General features: G+C 37.6%; 1 protein-coding gene across 1 annotated transcript; it reads right to left on the reverse strand.

The window, feature by feature from the left end:
* Positions 1–816: 816 nt before the first annotated feature.
* Positions 817–18281, reverse strand: LOC122783234 (transmembrane protein 87A-like). The gene is made up of 20 exons (XM_044047932.1): positions 18141–18281; positions 16944–17001; positions 16624–16721; positions 16389–16505; positions 16217–16264; positions 15935–15976; positions 15199–15325; positions 14990–15051; positions 14441–14624; positions 14255–14354; positions 13911–14004; positions 12104–12175; positions 11888–11996; positions 10373–10431; positions 10122–10225; positions 6032–6108; positions 5036–5079; positions 3789–3841; positions 3218–3248; positions 817–3129 (listed from the first exon to the last, which is right to left on the reverse strand). Exons 1-20 carry the CDS (start codon positions 18237–18239, stop codon positions 3088–3090), a joined length of 1620 nt encoding a protein of 539 aa, XP_043903867.1. The 5' UTR covers positions 18240–18281; the 3' UTR covers positions 817–3087.
* Between the last annotated feature and the right edge of the window lie 47 nt (positions 18282–18328).

Raw genomic sequence — 18328 nt, forward strand, 5'->3', positions numbered from 1 at the left:
TCACGAGGATCACGTTAAAGGTGTATTGACTAATTTTGTCGTTGTGATGTGCTGTTCATTGACCGCGTGCGGAAGAGGATTAGGGTCACATGAATTCTGAGGAATAAAGTCAGAATTCTGACTTTAATCTCAGAATCCTGAGGGAAAAAAGCCAAAATTCTCAGATGTCAGGCTGTTTTCCAATTTATTTATTTATTACATTTGGCCCTAAAACACTGGATACATTGTAATCTTTAAAACCATTTTATCTGTATTTTTAACACATTTAATTTGTATTATTTAACTGTATTTATTTTACTTTTTTATCGGTTTAAAGTTTTTTTTTTTAATATTTTAACCCTGTTTTTTTTAAATATTTTAACCGTTTTTTTTATTTTTACGATAGATTTAATTCATGCTCTTTTAAAATGAACCGTTATGGACTGATTTATTTCAATTCTGTCTCTGTATTGTTATTAATACCATTGTACAGCACCTTGATTCTACCTTTATGTACAAAATCGCTTCATACATAAATGCCTTACAGCTCAAGACCCCAAACATGAGTGCAAAAAGAACAGTATTTTATTTCACTAATATATTTAGTTTTTCAGTGTTGCTTCCTTTCAAGTTGCAGCTCGTTTTAGTAATGGTATCACTACTTCATGATTGACCTTTACGCTATAATACTATTCCAATAATACCATGAAATTTTGTTCAATAAGAGATTAAAAGGAAAAAATGCTACAAAATAAATAGAATCCTATTCTGAAAGTCATAAAACATGTCCAAAATTCAATAAAAAGCATCCATTCACAAAGACACTGACACTGTAACCATGTTTCAATACAAATTTTATTTGCAAGATAAACGCAAAAAGCTACAATATTGTCAGCTTCACATTACAGTGCGGACTCACAACCAAATATTGGGCTTTAGTATCTCTCTGAAATAAATATCCTCAACAAGACTTCAAACAAATATAAAAAACAAAAAAGAAAGCAAAATTTAACATATCTGCACAAACTGCAGTAGATTGCACAAGGATGGGATTAAAATTCTGCCACGGCAGGCAGAAGATTATTTTGCAATGTGAACACAATGAGCACAAAGGAGTGTGTACTTGAGGTGTTATTAAAAAATATTAATTTATCATGTACATTATTTAAAAACTACTCCGCCCCACTGAATGTGGATGAGGACCTAAATTCAACTCAGTGGAAGGTGAGTGCCATTACATTTATATAGTCCATGACATATACAGTGTACAGAATTTGAATTGAGGCCAAAACCACAAAAGAAAGAACAGTATTTTACTTCAGTAAGCCTTATACAAGGCTTATCAATTGCGATTGCATGATGGAAAACAAAACCCACATTGTTTAAATAATATGTAGCTAACCTCCTCTTCTTAAAAGAAAACATGTTATTTCAAGAAAAATGGAAATGAACATACTTCAGTTTATTTTCAAGATTTAAATACAGGCCTGTTCATTCAGCTTTCCCACTGTGTTGACCCCATACAGTATCAATAATCAGTAATATTGCAAAAAATAACCATTACTTCAACTACATTTTCACTTGTTTTCACTGTTCTGTCATAAACACAGTTGTGACATGGCGCAACAAGAGCGTATGTTTTTTGGCTTTGAAAGATTTCCTTTTAACAACACCATAATTAAGGATAAAAAACAAAAACAATACGAAGCATTTTCCCCCAAACAACTATGACAGGCTTCAAGTATCTGTATTCAATGATGCAAAATGACGCCATGTTAATGTACAGTAACACTGGCAAATCTAGACAGAAAACACAGTGCAAATAATAATGAGTTGACAGTATTACACATTTTACCTTAAAATTAGCTTAGAAAATAATCACTGGCAGGTACAACCCCAAGAAACTTTACTTTTTATTTTTTAATTAAGAAGCTTATGGGTTGACACGCCATAACGTTTCGTGCTCATTTGAATATTATTTATGTCAGTGTATGATTTAAAAGGTACAGTGTGTAAAATATAGCAACATTGTCAATTTTATAGCTGAATATCCTTCACGTCACCAAGAATCTATGTAGCCTTCAGTTCGTGTCAAAACTCAAAACATGTTTATGGTCCAAAATGGCTTCTGATATAAATATAAAAGATAATGAAAAACAACAATTTATACAACAAAATGGTTGTACACTTAATATAACTGTAATTATTGTATCTGTATCTTCAGCTAAACACATGAAAACAGGCCCTGTGATGGACTGATGACTTGTCCTGTGCCCCATGTCAGCTGGGATTGGCACCAGCACCCACCACGACCCTCAGGTGGACAAAACTTATGCAGCGGGAGATTGTCAAGGTTCAGACGTGTTCGCAACAGCAGGAATTTTCCTGTGTTCTTATAGAGTCTCACTTGGACATTATGTGGACATTTTCCTGGGAAGCTAGCAGGAGATCTAGACTTCCACACCCAGACTCCCATACATGTCTGAAAGCAGCTTTAGTGTTTTCAGTTTCCTCTCCACTCTCAGGATATGTGATATCCTGGCTGTGATGAGTGCGAAAAGTAAAGAATTGTATCTGAACAGATTCCAAATTGGTCCTCACGTTTCTACAGATTTGACCCAGTTGGTGTTCAGGTTCCCTTCACTCTGTTCCTAAGATGTTCTTAAAACACCCATTAAAACCATTGAATATTATATTAATTTAACACCACCAAGCAGGATTTTGATAAATATAAATATGCTATTTTCTACAATGCATTGTGTAAAATATCCATTAGTTTGCTTATTTTGTGACTTGGCCAAACCCATTCTTGAAGGAAATAAAGAAAATACTAATTAGTGTTCTGTTGTGTAATGTGTTCAGTTTCACTTTAGTTGAAGAGTGCTGATCTAGAAAAAATATCAAGAGCAGCCAACCCATCCATCCAAATCCCCTTCATAAAACACACTATTCATGCTTCTTTTAGCTTATTTAAGTATTATTACACAATGTTCAGTAAAAAATGAAGTGTTTGGAGAGAACTTTTTTTTGGTAATCAGATCACTCAAAAAGCAATCATTGCTACCTTGAATTTGCTCTCTTTTCATTCTCACATCAAACCTCTTAGGTCTACTCCATTTTGGATCTCTCCATCTTGGTTTTCAGTATTTCCTGTAAAAATGTACGGAAAATTCAGTTAAGGAACATGTTGAAAAGACAAAAATGTGAAGTTACAGGGCAAAAAAATAAGAGTTTTTACCTCTTCCTCATCTAGCATGACAGGGAGTGCTCTATATAAAATAGAGAAAGCAGAGATTAGAGGGTAAAAGGTCAAACATTTTCAAATTCTTTCCTTGTTTCAAAGATGCTGATATAATCTTTTGGGGCGCATAAGATACATAATATAGATTTAAGTTATTAAAAGGTCCTACGTAAGAAACATAAAATGACTATGATGTTTGATCAGAGACTAAAGGAAAACAAGTTAAATGGAAATACTGGCTTCACTGATAACAATGAGTTTAGAGGGTAAAAGGTCAAACATTTTCAAATTCTTTCCTTGTTTCAAAGATGCTGATATAATCTTTTGGGGCGCATAAGATACATAATATAGATTTAAGTTATTAAAAGGTCCTACGTAAGAAACATAAAATGACTATGATGTTTGATCAGAGACTAAAGGAAAACAAGTTAAATGGAAATACTGGCTTCACTGATAACAATGAGTTTATTCAGGAGAAAATACAATTATATGATTTTATTTTAAAAACCATTTCAGGATATCTTCATGACATAAGAGAGATTTAATTTAATTCTAATTTGCTACTTACACGTCAGCAACAGTTGTAGGAATATTCTCCTCGACCCACTTTAGGTCTTCATCCTAGCAAAAACAGTGTTTCAGAAACAGAAAATAATTCAACAATTACACATGGAGATGTCCAGTGGCGATGTGGAGAGGAGTGGCTGCGACGCTCCAACTATATTTGTCAAATAATATAAGTTGAATGGATGATTTAATGTGAGCTCATACAGTGGTCTGCCATGGAAAACTTGTGAAGAGGTCAAAAAATCCACGTGGGAGGAATAATACGGGTCTGAAAACCGATAAACTCCTATCGAGGCCACCTCAAGCTAACCACGTAGCTGAAGCTAAGAGAGCAGATACAGCTAGCAACATGTCGGCAGCAAACAACACATGACAGGTGGATCAAATGTGCTTTTCTATAAATTTCAGGAGGTCAGTCTGTGTCTGTCTGTTCTGTAACAGACAAGTAAATGCAGTGTTTGAATAAGTAATGCAAAAGACATCGTTAAATATATCGGTAAAAGAAGCACACATTGGTTTTCGCCGCTCTACTGTAGCCATTCCCTCTCTCACTCACACAGCACTGTGAGAGGATAAGCGGGCCTTTTGTCAGAATTGAATCCGCGAGTAAAAAGTTAAGCGAATGCAAGATGTGTGGGTGAATATTATGTCTGACCTCAACAATAAAGGCTCCCTGAATGCGGTTTGCTTGCATTAAAATGAGTCAGCGGATTTTGCAACAACACGCCAACAAACACAGGTACTGTATGCAGTGGCTATTCAAAACTATGTAAAACATGATGTTCAATAAACTGACACTTCGAATAGCCCGACCTACTTTGGACAGTCTTTAGTCTTTGAATAAACAAAAAAAAATGTAAGGACGTTTCAGAATCCCACACATGCAAAGCACAACCAGCTACACAAAAAGACAAAAAGTGGCAGACAGAATAGCTTCTTGCCACTCTAAAAAGTAAAAAGGAGCACTCAAACACACCAAACCAACAACTACTAAAAACACAAAAACAGATTTTGCACGGGTACTGCACTAGTCATAATTTCACTCAAAAAAGTGAGGTTCTATACTATTCTCAAAAAAGACTAATGTTATATCTGAAGAATACAGAGATAAAGACTTTTAGCTAATCTGGCAGGACAAAATGTAATTTTAGGTAACATTTATGCGCCTAACATAGAAGGTCCAGACTTCTTCTACAATTTAAGAAAATCATATTGGATTTTAGAAAATATCATAGATAGCCTAGGTACAAATAGCGTTATGTCAGGCTTTGAACCTCTCATCTTCATTCCCGCTGACATAAAAATAAAACAAGAGCCAATTGAGAAAACACAAAAAGCCTCTGGTTCAATGACACAATTAGAACATAACCAGGTTACTAAAATGTCCTTTTATACTTAATATGAAGAAAAGCAGTGGGTTATAAAACGTTACGTCCAAGTCTTGTCTTTAGAGGATCTGCAGGATCTGAGTAGACTGTTTGCAGACAAGTGATTCTTGTTGTACCTTGTTATTGTACACTTTTAACTTTAACTTTGTAAAGCACTTTGGTCAATCCTGGTTATTTTTAAACGTGGTAGAGAAATAAAGTTGACTTTTTCATAGTCTTGTATCCTTGCTCAAACAAAAAGGAAACAAAATGTTAAAATAGATCAATTACTCCAGTGTTCTTGGGGACTGTTTTTATGTCACTTTTGGAATATAGTGATAGTGATTTATATTTATTTTATTTATATGGTTTTAAATGAGGGTCACCCCTCAGTAATTTCCAAATAATAATTAAAGGTCTTAAATAAAGTAATGTCTCCATGTTTACAGGCCTTTTGTCATTTCCGTATTTCAAATTTTTGATCAGACAGGTCCCCTAGTTGCTGTTAATCTTGTTTTGTTCTGTGCATGGAGCGGGTGAAGCAATTGTGTCCGCAGTTCAACAAAACGTTGTACAAAAACACAGCACTGGTTTAGCTAACAGAGAGCTGATGACACCCTGGCACTCTTTCTCTCAAATTAACTACTCACAATAAATAAAAAGCAACATTCAGTCAGGAATATTATGGATTTGTGACCATTTTTAAAAAGAAAATGGTGAACTGTGCAGCTCTGTTATCCAAGGGTATGCAAGCATTAAGGATATCTGGAGGAAAAAACTGATCGGGACATCTCTACCATCTGACGTCGGTTTACACAACACTAGGCAACTACTGAGCATTTTTTAATGGAAAGCATTACTAACAGGAATATCATACCATAAGCTTCATTCAGCATGGGCTCCTTGGTCTCCTCCTCTTCATCGTCTTCATCAATCAGAGGGGAATGAGAGAACCTAAGAAGAAAAGGATGCAGCCTGTGTAAAGTCATACACCATCTGAGATCACACCACGGATGAATTATAAGAACTGGATAGAATTGTCTTCAAGGTCCCCTCTGCCTTGAAGACAATTTTGTCATGGTGGCCACTCCCGGTACTGCAACAAAAAATACTCATGCGGCCCAAAAAACATGGGGCAGATGACGACGTGGACTGTGGAGCCTTTTTTGGAGACCTTTTCCTGATTTTCCTGTGGTGCATGCACATTCATTCTCTCACACTCAGTGTATGAATATGACTTTTTTATACGTCATTAACCTTGTTTCTTTCTCTCCCTAGTTTGTCTTTCCTTCCTTTCCTCTCTCTCTGTATCCTCATCTTGCAGGTTGCAGGATCAAGATCCAGTTTTCGAGGCTATTCCTATCATACATATCACCACCATTATTATTGTGCTATAATTAAAAGTTGATATCAGTATAATTTTTATCAACACTCTCTGCTGCTGCTTACATAAATTACATTGTATTGCTATAAAAATGTCATCATTGACTGTATAAACTTGTAACTTGTTAAAGTTATTGTGTATCTGCTCCTGGTCTCTCTTCTGTCTCTACCTCATCTCCCTCTTGTCCTTTCTCTCCCCCCTTTCTGTCCCCCATTTTCCTTTCACCCCAACCGGTAGAGGCAGATGACCGCACATCTCTGAGTCTGGTTCTGTCAGAGATTTCTTCCTGTTAAGAGGGAGTTTTTTCTCCACTGATGCCTAGTGCTTGCTCATTGTGTGAACTGTTGTCTATGTACAGTGCCTTGAGATAATGTATGTTATGATTTGGCGCTATACAAATAAAATTAAAATTGAATTGAACATTTTTGATGATTAGCATACAGTATGTCAGTGAATGGTTAATGCAGCCTTAGGAGTGTCTTAAGAGTGTCTTTTTGAGCCGGTCCCAAGCCCGGATAAATGCAGAGGGTTGCGTCAGGAAGGGCACCCGGAGTAAAACCTGTGCCAAAACTAAATATGCGAATCAAACCTATGACTTCCATACCGGATCGGTCGAGGCCCGGGTTAACAAGGACCGCCATTGGTTGCCGATAACATACAGGATAACAGTGGAAATTGGGCTACTGTAGGTCGAAGGAGGAGAGGAGGAAGGCGGGTTCAGAAACAGAGAGAAAAGAGGAAAGGCAAGAGTCTGGGACTGACAGTAGGGACTTTGAATATTGGGACGATGACGGGAAAAGCTAGAGAGTTGATTGACATGATGCAGAGAAGGAAGGTGGATATACTGTGTGTCCAGGAGACCAGGTGGAAAGGTAGCAAGGTGAGAAGCTTAGGTGCAGGTTTTAAGTTGTACTACTATGGTATTGATAGGAAGAGAAATGGAGTAGGGGTTATCCTAAAAGAGGAGTTCGTTAGGACTGTCCTGGAATTGAAAAGAGTGTTAGATAGACTGATGAGTCTGAAGCTTGAAATTGAAGGTGTGATGTTAAATGTTATTAGTGGCTATGCCCCACAGGTGGGATGTGAATTAGAGGAGAAGGAAATCTTCTGGAGTGAGTTAGATTAAGTGATGCAGAATATCCCCAGAGGTGAGAGAGTGGTAATTGGTGCAGACTTCAATGGATATGTTGGTGCAGGAAATAGAGGTGATGAAGAAGGGATGGGCAGGTTTGGTATCCAGGATAGGAACACAGAGGGACGGATGTTGGTAGACTTTGCAAAAAGGATGGAAATGGCTGTAGTGAATACTTTCTTCCAGAAGAGGCATGAGCATAGGGTAACTTATAAGAGTGGAGGTAGGAGCACACAGGTAGACTACATCTTGTATAGTCGATGTAATCTGAAGGAGATCAGTGACTGCAAAGTAGTGGTGGGTGAGAGTGTAGCAAGTCAGCATAGGATGGTGGTTTGCAGGATGAATCTGGTGACAAGGAAGACGAAGAGGACAAAGGTGGTTTTCAGGGAGAAGTTGAGAAAGCATCTGGGTGGTCAGGGAGAGCTCCCAGATGACTGGACATCTACAGCTAATGTAATCAGGGAGACAGGTAGGAGAGTACTGAGAGTAGTAAGAATGAAAAGGCAGTTGGTCCTGATGATATACCTGTGGAGGTATGGAAGTGTCTAGGAGAGGAGGCAGTAGAGTTTCTGGTTAGACTATTCAACAGGATCTTAGAGAGTGAGGGGATACCTGAGGAATGGAGAAGAAGTGTGATGGTGCCCATTTTTAATAAGGGAGATGTTCAGAATTGCAGTAACTATAGAGGAATAAAGTTGATGAGCCATACAATGAAGTTATGGGCAAGAGTGGAAACGAGACTGAGAGCAGAAGTCAGCATTTGTGAGCAACAGTATGGTTTCATGCCTAGAAAGAGTACTACAGATGCAGTATTTGCTTTACGAATGCTGGTAGAGAAATACAGAGAAGGTCAGAGGGAGCTGCATTGTGCCTTTGTAGATCTGGAAAAAGTCTATGACAGAGTGCCGAGAGAGGAACTATGGTACTGTATGAGGAAGTCTGGAATGCAGAAGGCGGGAATGCATGCATGTATGTGTGCATGCATACACCTACTGATAACTGACACTGATATTTAACGCTAATTTGCAAATAAATCGTTGTTTTGCACTAGTCCTCGTCTTCTCTCCCTATTTTTGTTGCAGTCTAACAGCCGGGTTGTAACAATGGAAAATCAAGCCAAAAGCATCCAAGAAAACAACATAATTCCTGTAACAACACATATAAACTAATAGCCACGGTCAATTAAATGAAACATTAAATTGATCATTTTAACCTGTAATGACGTCATTACACTGTATTCACTATTGTTGGTTTTGACATTCATTTACTAATCCATGATTTAAAGACCGAAGCTAACGTGCAATCGGTATTCATGAAATCCGCTGGGCTGGGCGATATGGACCAAAACTCATATCTCGATATTTTTTGTTTGAATGGCGATATACGATATTATAATGATATTTTGAACAAAACCGGTAAAGTGTGTACTTTTAACTAATCACCATCAACCATTTATTTAGGTTTAGTTTTGTTTTTTTGCTTGACAAAGCACAGCTGTATATGACAACATATATAAACAATAGTGTTGTCTGTTTGAAACATGTAAAGTATTATAAAAAGTATAGTAATAGCCTACACTACATTACAACAAAACATGTAAACACAAACAGGCCTACAGCTTTACAGTATTATATAGAAAAAATACAGGCAGTCTTGTATAAAGCACTTGAAAGCCATATTTGAGTACTACAAATTACTTCACCTTTTACAATATTTCTTGAGTAAAAGTCTTAAAATACCTGACATTTACTGTACTTAAGTATCAAAAGTAATTTTCTGATTTAGTATTATATATAGTACGTATTTAAACAAACAATTAGCAATTAGAATTTTGAATCTGACATTTATTATGGCTTCTTAACAATAAAAGCATAATAATAATAATAATAATAATGATAATAATAATAATAATAATAATAATAATAATAATAGGTACAAACCATACCAAAAATTTAATCTCTCTCTCTCTCTCTTTGTCTCAGACTGATTCTGTGGAGCTTCTAGACACACTGTTTTAATTCAGATGAAATCTGCGGTTTATCTGCGTGAGCTTGCTTATCTGCGTTAGCTCGCTTGCTCTCCTGTTGGTCGCTCAGCTGAGAGCTGAAACCCGGAGACCAGAGCCTTTGTTCAAATGTCTGTTGTGAAGCGTTGGTGCGAGGGAGAACACTACTTAATACGTACACATAAGGGGCGTGATTGAGCAGCTGAACTAGGCTTGTAGGCTCAGAGAAAAGCAGTCAGCTAAATAGTGTTCGCAAGGCAGCATAAAATAATACACCGGTATGGCGATATTGTCTCAACTATGCTCATGCTCCGCACAACCCGGAAATAAACGCGGAAGTTAGAAACTTTTTTGGCATGTGCACTGGGTGAGAAACTCCATAGGAATGAATGGAGCCAAAGGGGCGGTGCTCTATCACACCCTCAGCTCTGGATGACTCTGACCTCTGGTTGTTCACAGAGGGCCGCAGCAACACCATGATGACCAGCAGAATGGTGGAGAACAGGAGACGCCAGAAGGCATCGTCCACCCACAAGTCCCTCCAACCCTACATAATAGAGGAACACAGGAGAATAAAAGTGAATACATGGATTTTATGAAGTACAATTTTCATGTCAGTGTAAACAAGACATGGAGAGAGCCTGTGAGGAAAACAGCAACACAGCAATCAATCGGTAACAGAGAATAAACTGACCGTTTGGCAGTCCACCATCTTGAAGACTTTGGTGGTCCAGATGATGAATATAATGGAAGCTGAAGAAACAAAGTAAACACCGGTTTTGATTTTGATGTGTGTAAACAATGTGCAAATCATTGGAGATACAGCAAACAGGTCTTCCCAAACAAACCTTCCACAAAATTTCAAACTAATCCTTTCACAAATTTACTCTTAAATGCTTTCGTGTGAACGTCCTGTAAATGCATTGTTTCTGTCAAACGCATACCTTCAATAACCTGCCCCATTCTAACCTTCCTTTCATCTCCAAAATACTTAACTCCCCTCCCACTTAACCCAAAACAGCCTATATGAACAATTCCAGTCTGGTTTCCGCCCCCGCCATAGTACCGAAACTGCTCTCATAAAAATCACAGATGACCTCCTTATGGCAGCTGATTCTGGATTACTCACCATTCTCATCCGCCTTGACCTGAGTGCGGCCTTTGACGCAATTTCTCACTCCATCCTCCTCAATAGATTATCTTCCATAGGCATCACTCACACCCCTGCACTGGTTTCACTCGCATCTCACAGGCCGCACTCAGTTCATTCAGCTGAAATCATTCAGATCCCACCCTTCCCCCGTCAATTCAGGTGTGCCCCAGGGGTCAGTCCTGGGGCCCCTCTTCTTTATCATCTACTTCCCTCTTCTAGGTAATATCCTCCGCTAATATAATATCCATTTCCACTGCTTTGCAGATGACACCCAGCTCTATTTATCCAGCTCACCAAATTCCACACTCTCACCCTTATCCCTCACCAACTGCTTATATGCAATAAAATCCTGGTTCACCTCAAATTTCCTCAAATTAAACAGTGCCACAATCCAACATCAATAACATTACTTACTAAAGGTAGTCGCTCTAGCTTCATATTTATTACTGAACCCTTCGTAAGTAAACAAGTGGCCGTACCATGCCGCGCAAAAGTATTAGTTGTATGCTGGCTTTGTTGCTGGCCTTGCTGATGCAAAATTGTCATCTTTGGCATTTTAAATGGAATTATATGAGCAAACCTCCATGAGGCAAACAGTCGTGTGAAATACTCAATCGTGTCTTAAATAAATCTGTACTTTCTTCATGAAACAGTAGGATAAACACAGTGGTTTATAAAGGACATTCATTTTGGTTCCACTCCAGGTTTAAGACTGAAACTCTGCTATGTCAGTGGAGATCACACTAAAAACAAGAAATATTTCTAAATAGTTATAATAGCATTTCTAAAACAACAAATCCAAACAATAACAACTTAAATATGTGTTATTCTCAAATGTTTAGATGCTCCAAGACCTTGGTTGTCAAACTGTGGTAAGTGCAACACCAGTGGTACATGAGCTTCCTCTGTTGAAAATCAGCAAATGTGTGCAGAAAATGATCTCTCACTCCATCTCAATCTAATTCTATTATACAAGTGTGTGAAGCACATGTGAGGAGAGATGGAGGAGAGAGCAAATTAGGAGAAGCTGTGATCATACAAACGACTGTAACTCACCCAAAACAGAGAAGATGAGCGTGTTGGTGAAGTGCTGATACAAAGACAGCTTCACGATGTTTCTGCGGAGCTTCAGCAGACGAATGGTTTGAGACAGACTGATGAAAATGTAGATGCAAGTTGAGGAAAACAAGACAAAAACTGTACATTCAAATAATAATGTTAAATGCAACAATTTAAGGCAGTTGTCCTTTCAGCAGCTTGAGTAAAGGATATCCACCACATTACGCAGGAGTCAATGAGGGAGAGGCTGAGGTTAGCCACCAGGGCAACTGTACCATAGAAACCCTGAAGAAAGAAAAATGATGAGAGTCAGACTTTATCACTGAGAGCTTTGCCTGATCTGATCCTGATCTGAACCTCTAGGTTCTTCAGTTCACACCAGATTAATGCATCTCCACAATGTGAAACAACAAAATGCTTTATTCTGAATAAAACGTTATTCAGTTTTAATCATTTTTTTGTAGCAAAGAAACCAAAAGATATTCACATTTAAAAAGCCGAAAAAGGTCAGAAATCTTTGAACAATTTATTTAGTCATCAATTAATCAATTAAGCCCTAGTTAGAACAACAAAGAATAAGATTTTACCCATTTTAGAAAGTCCCAAAAAAGAACAATAATTAGGGTCAATATGTTAATGCAAAATTGATTTTATTGAAAAATATGTGATATATACTTTGTATAATTTAAGTACATTTATGTATATTTTATTTATTTTATTTTATTTACACTGTTAGTGTTAAGTCTGCTGTATGACTGAATTAGTTGTATCCATGCCTAACCTGTATGTACGTACTGCTGCCTGTCTCGGCCAGGACAGGTTTTATCTCAGTGAGTTTTACTCCTAGTTAAATAAAGGTTTAATAAAATAAAACGTAATGGGGAAACATTGTTGGTTCACTGTGAATCCAAGAGGATTATGTGTGGAAGTTCACTGTGGTACTTTAGTCATGAAGCATTAGCATAAACGTGGCTGTGTGAATGTGCCAATAGAAAACAGCATTATTTAATCATAAGGGGAGTTCCACTGCTTTTCTAAACCACTTTTCTTCTGCCAAGATCTGGTGAAGACTTAGACATTTAGCTGCCTCCTGACAAAACACATCTGCTCACCAAAGTTCATCGGCTCTCCACATTCCCCCTATCGTCGCTCTTTTCTTATGTTTGTTTGCATAACGAGATGTTTTCATGACCTTCTGAACTTGCTGCAGTGTCTTTGGTTGCACTTGAAAAATCACGCGCACATGAAATTTGTCATTCCCAGTTATCATCGCTACTCCCCTGCCTCCCGGTGACTGAATCCCTGAATAACCTTCTCCCTACATCGTCTCATCCACTTAAAATCACATTTATTCATACAGAGTGCCTTGAAAGCTGTGCTAGGCAACATACTGTAAATACACAGTCCCTATCAGCTTCATTCTTCCCACTGTAGCCTGTAATAGATAATGTTCCATCTGCACTCATTTAAATACACTGGGATCTTTTTATATTAATTCCTACTAGAAATAAATATGTATGTGTAAAGTATCACTTAAAAAGAAACAAAAGCTTGAAAAGGCTCTGCAATAAGAAAAAGATTTCAAACTTCCAAGACCTTCATGAAATCAAACCTAATTATTGCCAACATTGTTTTTAGCCACTCAGTTTTGCAGTCAATAAAAAGCTCTCTGCATTGTTAGTTATAAATTACACAATTCCTACCGCTGCTATTTTACAATTTAAGTGTTTGTGTGATTGTAATTTGGGTGACGCTCAACATACACACTCAGTATATGTCGATGTGTCAGACTGGACCTGCTATTGCCATGGAAACATCAACTGTTACCAAATCAGTGAGGAGTGAATTTGTAGGATTAAACACTTGGAAACAATCAACTTTGTTTCATAGTGTTTTGATATACAATTGAAAATAAAATGGGACAAAACTAATATGTAAGATTATGAAATACAATATGTTTTGAATTCATCTGTATAGTCATTGCTATAATCATTACTGTTAAGTAAAAGCTGACACTTACACCCGTCACTCTCATCACACCCTCCACAGAGGAGAAGAGAAGGTAAAGAAGGCCAACAGCTGCAAGCCGGTGCACTGTGGTACCCAAGCTGGGCCTACACACATAAAAAAAACAACAACAAAAAGGTCAATTTTACCAACGAATGAGGGGGAAAAAAGAATATTAAGTTACTGTATGTGTGTATACATATATATATATACATACATATATAAATATATACACATACATATACATATATATAAATATATATGTACATATATATACACACACACACATACAAATACATAGACACACACACACGTATACAGTAGATACTGCATTTATAATACTGTGATTCAACTTACTTGACTATACCATAGCCAAGACTGACAATGAGGACCAGGATCCGAGCTAAAGATCTTTTAAGAGCAGAGAGCAGTTCTGCAAATATCACTGCACCTTGAACTGTGAAGAGAAAGAGAAACACATAAATAAAGAGAAAAACAACAAAAAAGTAAAAAAAAGAGGACAAAAGTAAAAAATCAACCAACCATAGTCTCCTTTGTACCGGATGTTCTGGTATTCTGAATAAAAGACGGCTTTCTCTAACATGCCGAGGATGATGACGGCACCAATCCAGAACTGAATCCGCAGGAGATCCCGCCAATAACAGGCGCACCAGAAGAGCCACAGAGCCCCGAACAGCACGTATATGATGCACATAACCATGAAGAACTGAGACGGTAGACAGAAGAGAGAAAGTACTAGCATTGGATTAATTCATCACCTTTAAAACAGCAGTTTGCTGAAAGTCACAAGATGATTATTCATTAAATAAAGACGTTTAATGGTATTTATGTAAAATATTCTGTATGTTAGTGGGTAGTTAGCAGGGCTTCACAATACTGTCCTGCATGATTAAGACGTTCTCCTGCTCCAACACACCTAATTCAGATAAATGGGTCACTATCAGGCTTCTGCAGTGCATGCTGATGAGCAACCCATTTGAATCAGGTGTGTTGGCGCAGCACTAGACAAACTAAAATGTGTCAGTGGGTCACCAGGACCAGGATTGAGAAACGCTGGTTCATAGTCTTTACCATCATGAGAGGCCAGTCTGCTGGAGAGGAGTAGTCATGTGGACCCTTCATCTCAACTTTCACTGTGAGAAAGAAAGAAAGAAAGAAAGAAAGAAAGGAAGAAAGGAAGAGACAGTGAGTAACTTCTGCTGACATAAAACAACCATGTGGTTAGAGTTTATATTTCTTTCTTTTGCTTTCAATGAATAAAAAGTAGAATAAATTCTCACTTGTGAAAGCAAAGTTGACCTGCTCGGGGCCAATTTCTTCATCTTCAATGCCACGAAACAACGGCTGCACTTTTACAATGAAAAGATATGGACTGTCCTTCCAGGCTTTGGCCACTGCACTGATGTCCTGAAATGAATCACACACTATTCAGTGCTCAGCAGCCTCTATTTTAACTCCAATGGGTTTTGCAAATTGGCCACACGGTTGGTGTAGTGGTTAGCGCTCTTGCCTTTGCAGCAAGACCAAAACATGCAATATGGGAATTAGGTTAATTGGTCACTCTAAATTGACCATAGGTGTGAATGTGAGAGTAAATGGTCATTTGTCTCTATATGTGTCCCTGCGATGGCGAACTGTCCAGGGTGTACCCCGCCTATCGCCCTACGTCAGCTGAGATTGGCACAGCACCCCCCGTGACCCTCCTGTGGACTATAAGGCAGTAGATGATGGATGGATGGGTTTTGCAATCACAGGGTATATGCAGGAATCCTCAAGTTTTTGCAGTGGACAAAATGTAATACCTTATGAAATCGAGATTAAGACTCTTTAAAGGCCTTAATTTTCCCAAAATTGATTTATCAACTTTTAATACTTTTTTAAATCCCACGGACACCCTGAATCATCTAATTGTTGCAAAAGGCTAAAAAATAGTATCACAAAAAGCAAGCTCTGGTACAGACTTCTGAAAAATACATTTAACTTATATTAAAAGTAAAAAAAAACATCACTTCTTACCGGTTTATCAGGCCAAATAAAGCTCTGATTTGATGCGTCACTCTAAAGAGAATGAAGAAAACATAGGTTTAAAATAAACAAAGAAACATAGGGAGTGGTTTATTGGGCAATTTTATGTTAAAAATGTGTTCAATTAAAATTAAAAACAGAAATGGATTAAGCACTGAGATGCTATATATGACAAGTTCTGATAAAAACAAATTATATCTAACACTAAGCATATTTTTATATCTGAGCACCAAAAATATAATATCTTAAGTTCATAGATATGAAGTAACTCACCTTTGGGCTAGTGAGGGGCTGATATGGGTTGAATTCAGGATAATACACCTGAGTGAGAGGACAGAGCCAAAATGTATATATAAAAATAATTATAATATGATTAATAATGTCTCTGAATCATCCTCATACTAAATAATTGCTGCAGTGCAACAACTTTGTCTTTATAACAAACCTTTGGTAAGAAGAGGGAGGAGCAGTTTTCAAAGTACATGTAGCCCTGACTGTAGAAGCCACTCCAGCCATCTTTAACCATGTGGTCCAAACCAAACATGTTTGTCGCTTTGTTGTCCTACACAAAGTGAGGGAGGGAGGAATTTACACAAATGAAATTACATATTCAACATTTAACCGGCGGATGTTTTGCCTGCTCTACAAAGTTTTACTTGATTTTAACAGTGAACACTCACTGGTGTGTTGAAGACCTCATTGTAGCAAACAGAGGAACGCAGGTACCAGCTGATGTTGAATACCAAGTTTCTGTCACATGATGCTGTATCGCCCTGAACTGCAAAGAAAGAAAAACAAATACCAGCAATTTACTCAGAGAGTGAGGAACTGGAATGTTGTAGTTTTTTTTCATTTTTTTGGTGTGTAAAGACTTAATGTCAACATCCCTGATCTACTCCACTTCCACCCTTTCCCTTCATGCTGTTACTACATGGTAACCTGGGGTATTTTCTGCTACTGTGTGAGCAGAAATATGCATCTCACATGTCAGACAACTCACACTTCATGGAGATGGTGGTGTTGGCATACAGCGTCTTCCGAAACACAGCATTTTGTACCTGAAAAATACACAGAGACAAGGTCAGTGTTTAGAAAACATTCTAAAGAGGTAACAAAAACAAACAAAAAATATTAAACGGTAAAAATATACATAAAAAGACATTTAAACACACCTTACAAATTACCCACATGGAGCAATTATTTTTAATCAGAACGTTAAACTAAGTGTTTTACTCCATGTTTTTCTTGGCCACTGGCTCTGAAGAGTTTTATAGAAAACTGACAAAAGATGGTCTTAAAATGTCAGGACTTGACACACAAAAAAAACATCAAGCATCAAGGTTTGAACCTACAGATCCTGAACAAATAAGTCCTAATGAGGAGTTTCAAGCTTCTTTTTTTTTGGCCGAAAGCCTCATTTAGTAAAGCAACGGCTCACAAATCTAATAGAAAATCAGCTACTAAATCAGTCAGTCAGCGGTGTCTATAATAGTTTAATTAGTCTATAATATCCTCAAAGCTTTTTTAGCCACTTAAATCTTTGTCACATCCAACAATGATCAGTATACATATCCAAAAGATATAGAAAAAAGATGGCATCCAATCAAGTAGCTCAGTGGTAGAGCTTGTCGTCTTTCAGCTGAAAGGCCCACGTTGTTCCTGACAGCTGTGTCAATATTTCAAGAAATAAAGATGTGTAATAGAAAATGTCCTGGATGAAGTGGGTGAATGAGTGAATGGCAAAACTGTCGTGTAAAGCAGCTTTGAGACAATGAAAGAGCTACATAAATACAGATTATTTAACTTTCAGTGTTATTTATTATGAGGATAGTAAGGGGAAATGTGTTGGAGTAAAAGTACACAATTTATTTAGTAAATGCAGAGAAGTAAAAGTAGAAGATTAGTAAAATACAGATGTGTGAATTTTGTACGTAAGTACAATATTGCTGAAAACCCACTTTAAACATATTATTGTATGCCTTTTATTTACGGTGCAGTGGGGGGAAACTTTAATAAGCGGTAAAAATGAAAAGTTCATCTTGTCAGATAAGTTTCAATATAATAAACACGTCTGACATACAGATACATAGGCGCTAACTAGCAAAACTGGCTAACAGCTGTTGCTATGGTTGATATAGCATTAAAAGAGACAGGGAAACAATAATAAAACGAAGAAAGGTGAAGGTATAACACTGACCGGGTTGATGGCCACGCTCCATACGGACACTTCTGCCGCCGCAGCGAGACGAAATATTAAGGCAAAAAGCAGCAAATATGATGGATGTGCAGGTGGCATCTTGGTTTCTACAGGAGGAGAACAGGACTGAGCCGCATCCGCCTCCACTTCCGTTTGTGTTGCAGTTCATACTGTCGTCGCTTGAGGTC

Source organism: Solea senegalensis, linkage group LG16 (genome assembly GCF_019176455.1).
Source record: "Solea senegalensis isolate Sse05_10M linkage group LG16, IFAPA_SoseM_1, whole genome shotgun sequence".
Taxonomy (NCBI): Eukaryota; Metazoa; Chordata; class Actinopteri; order Pleuronectiformes; family Soleidae; genus Solea; species Solea senegalensis.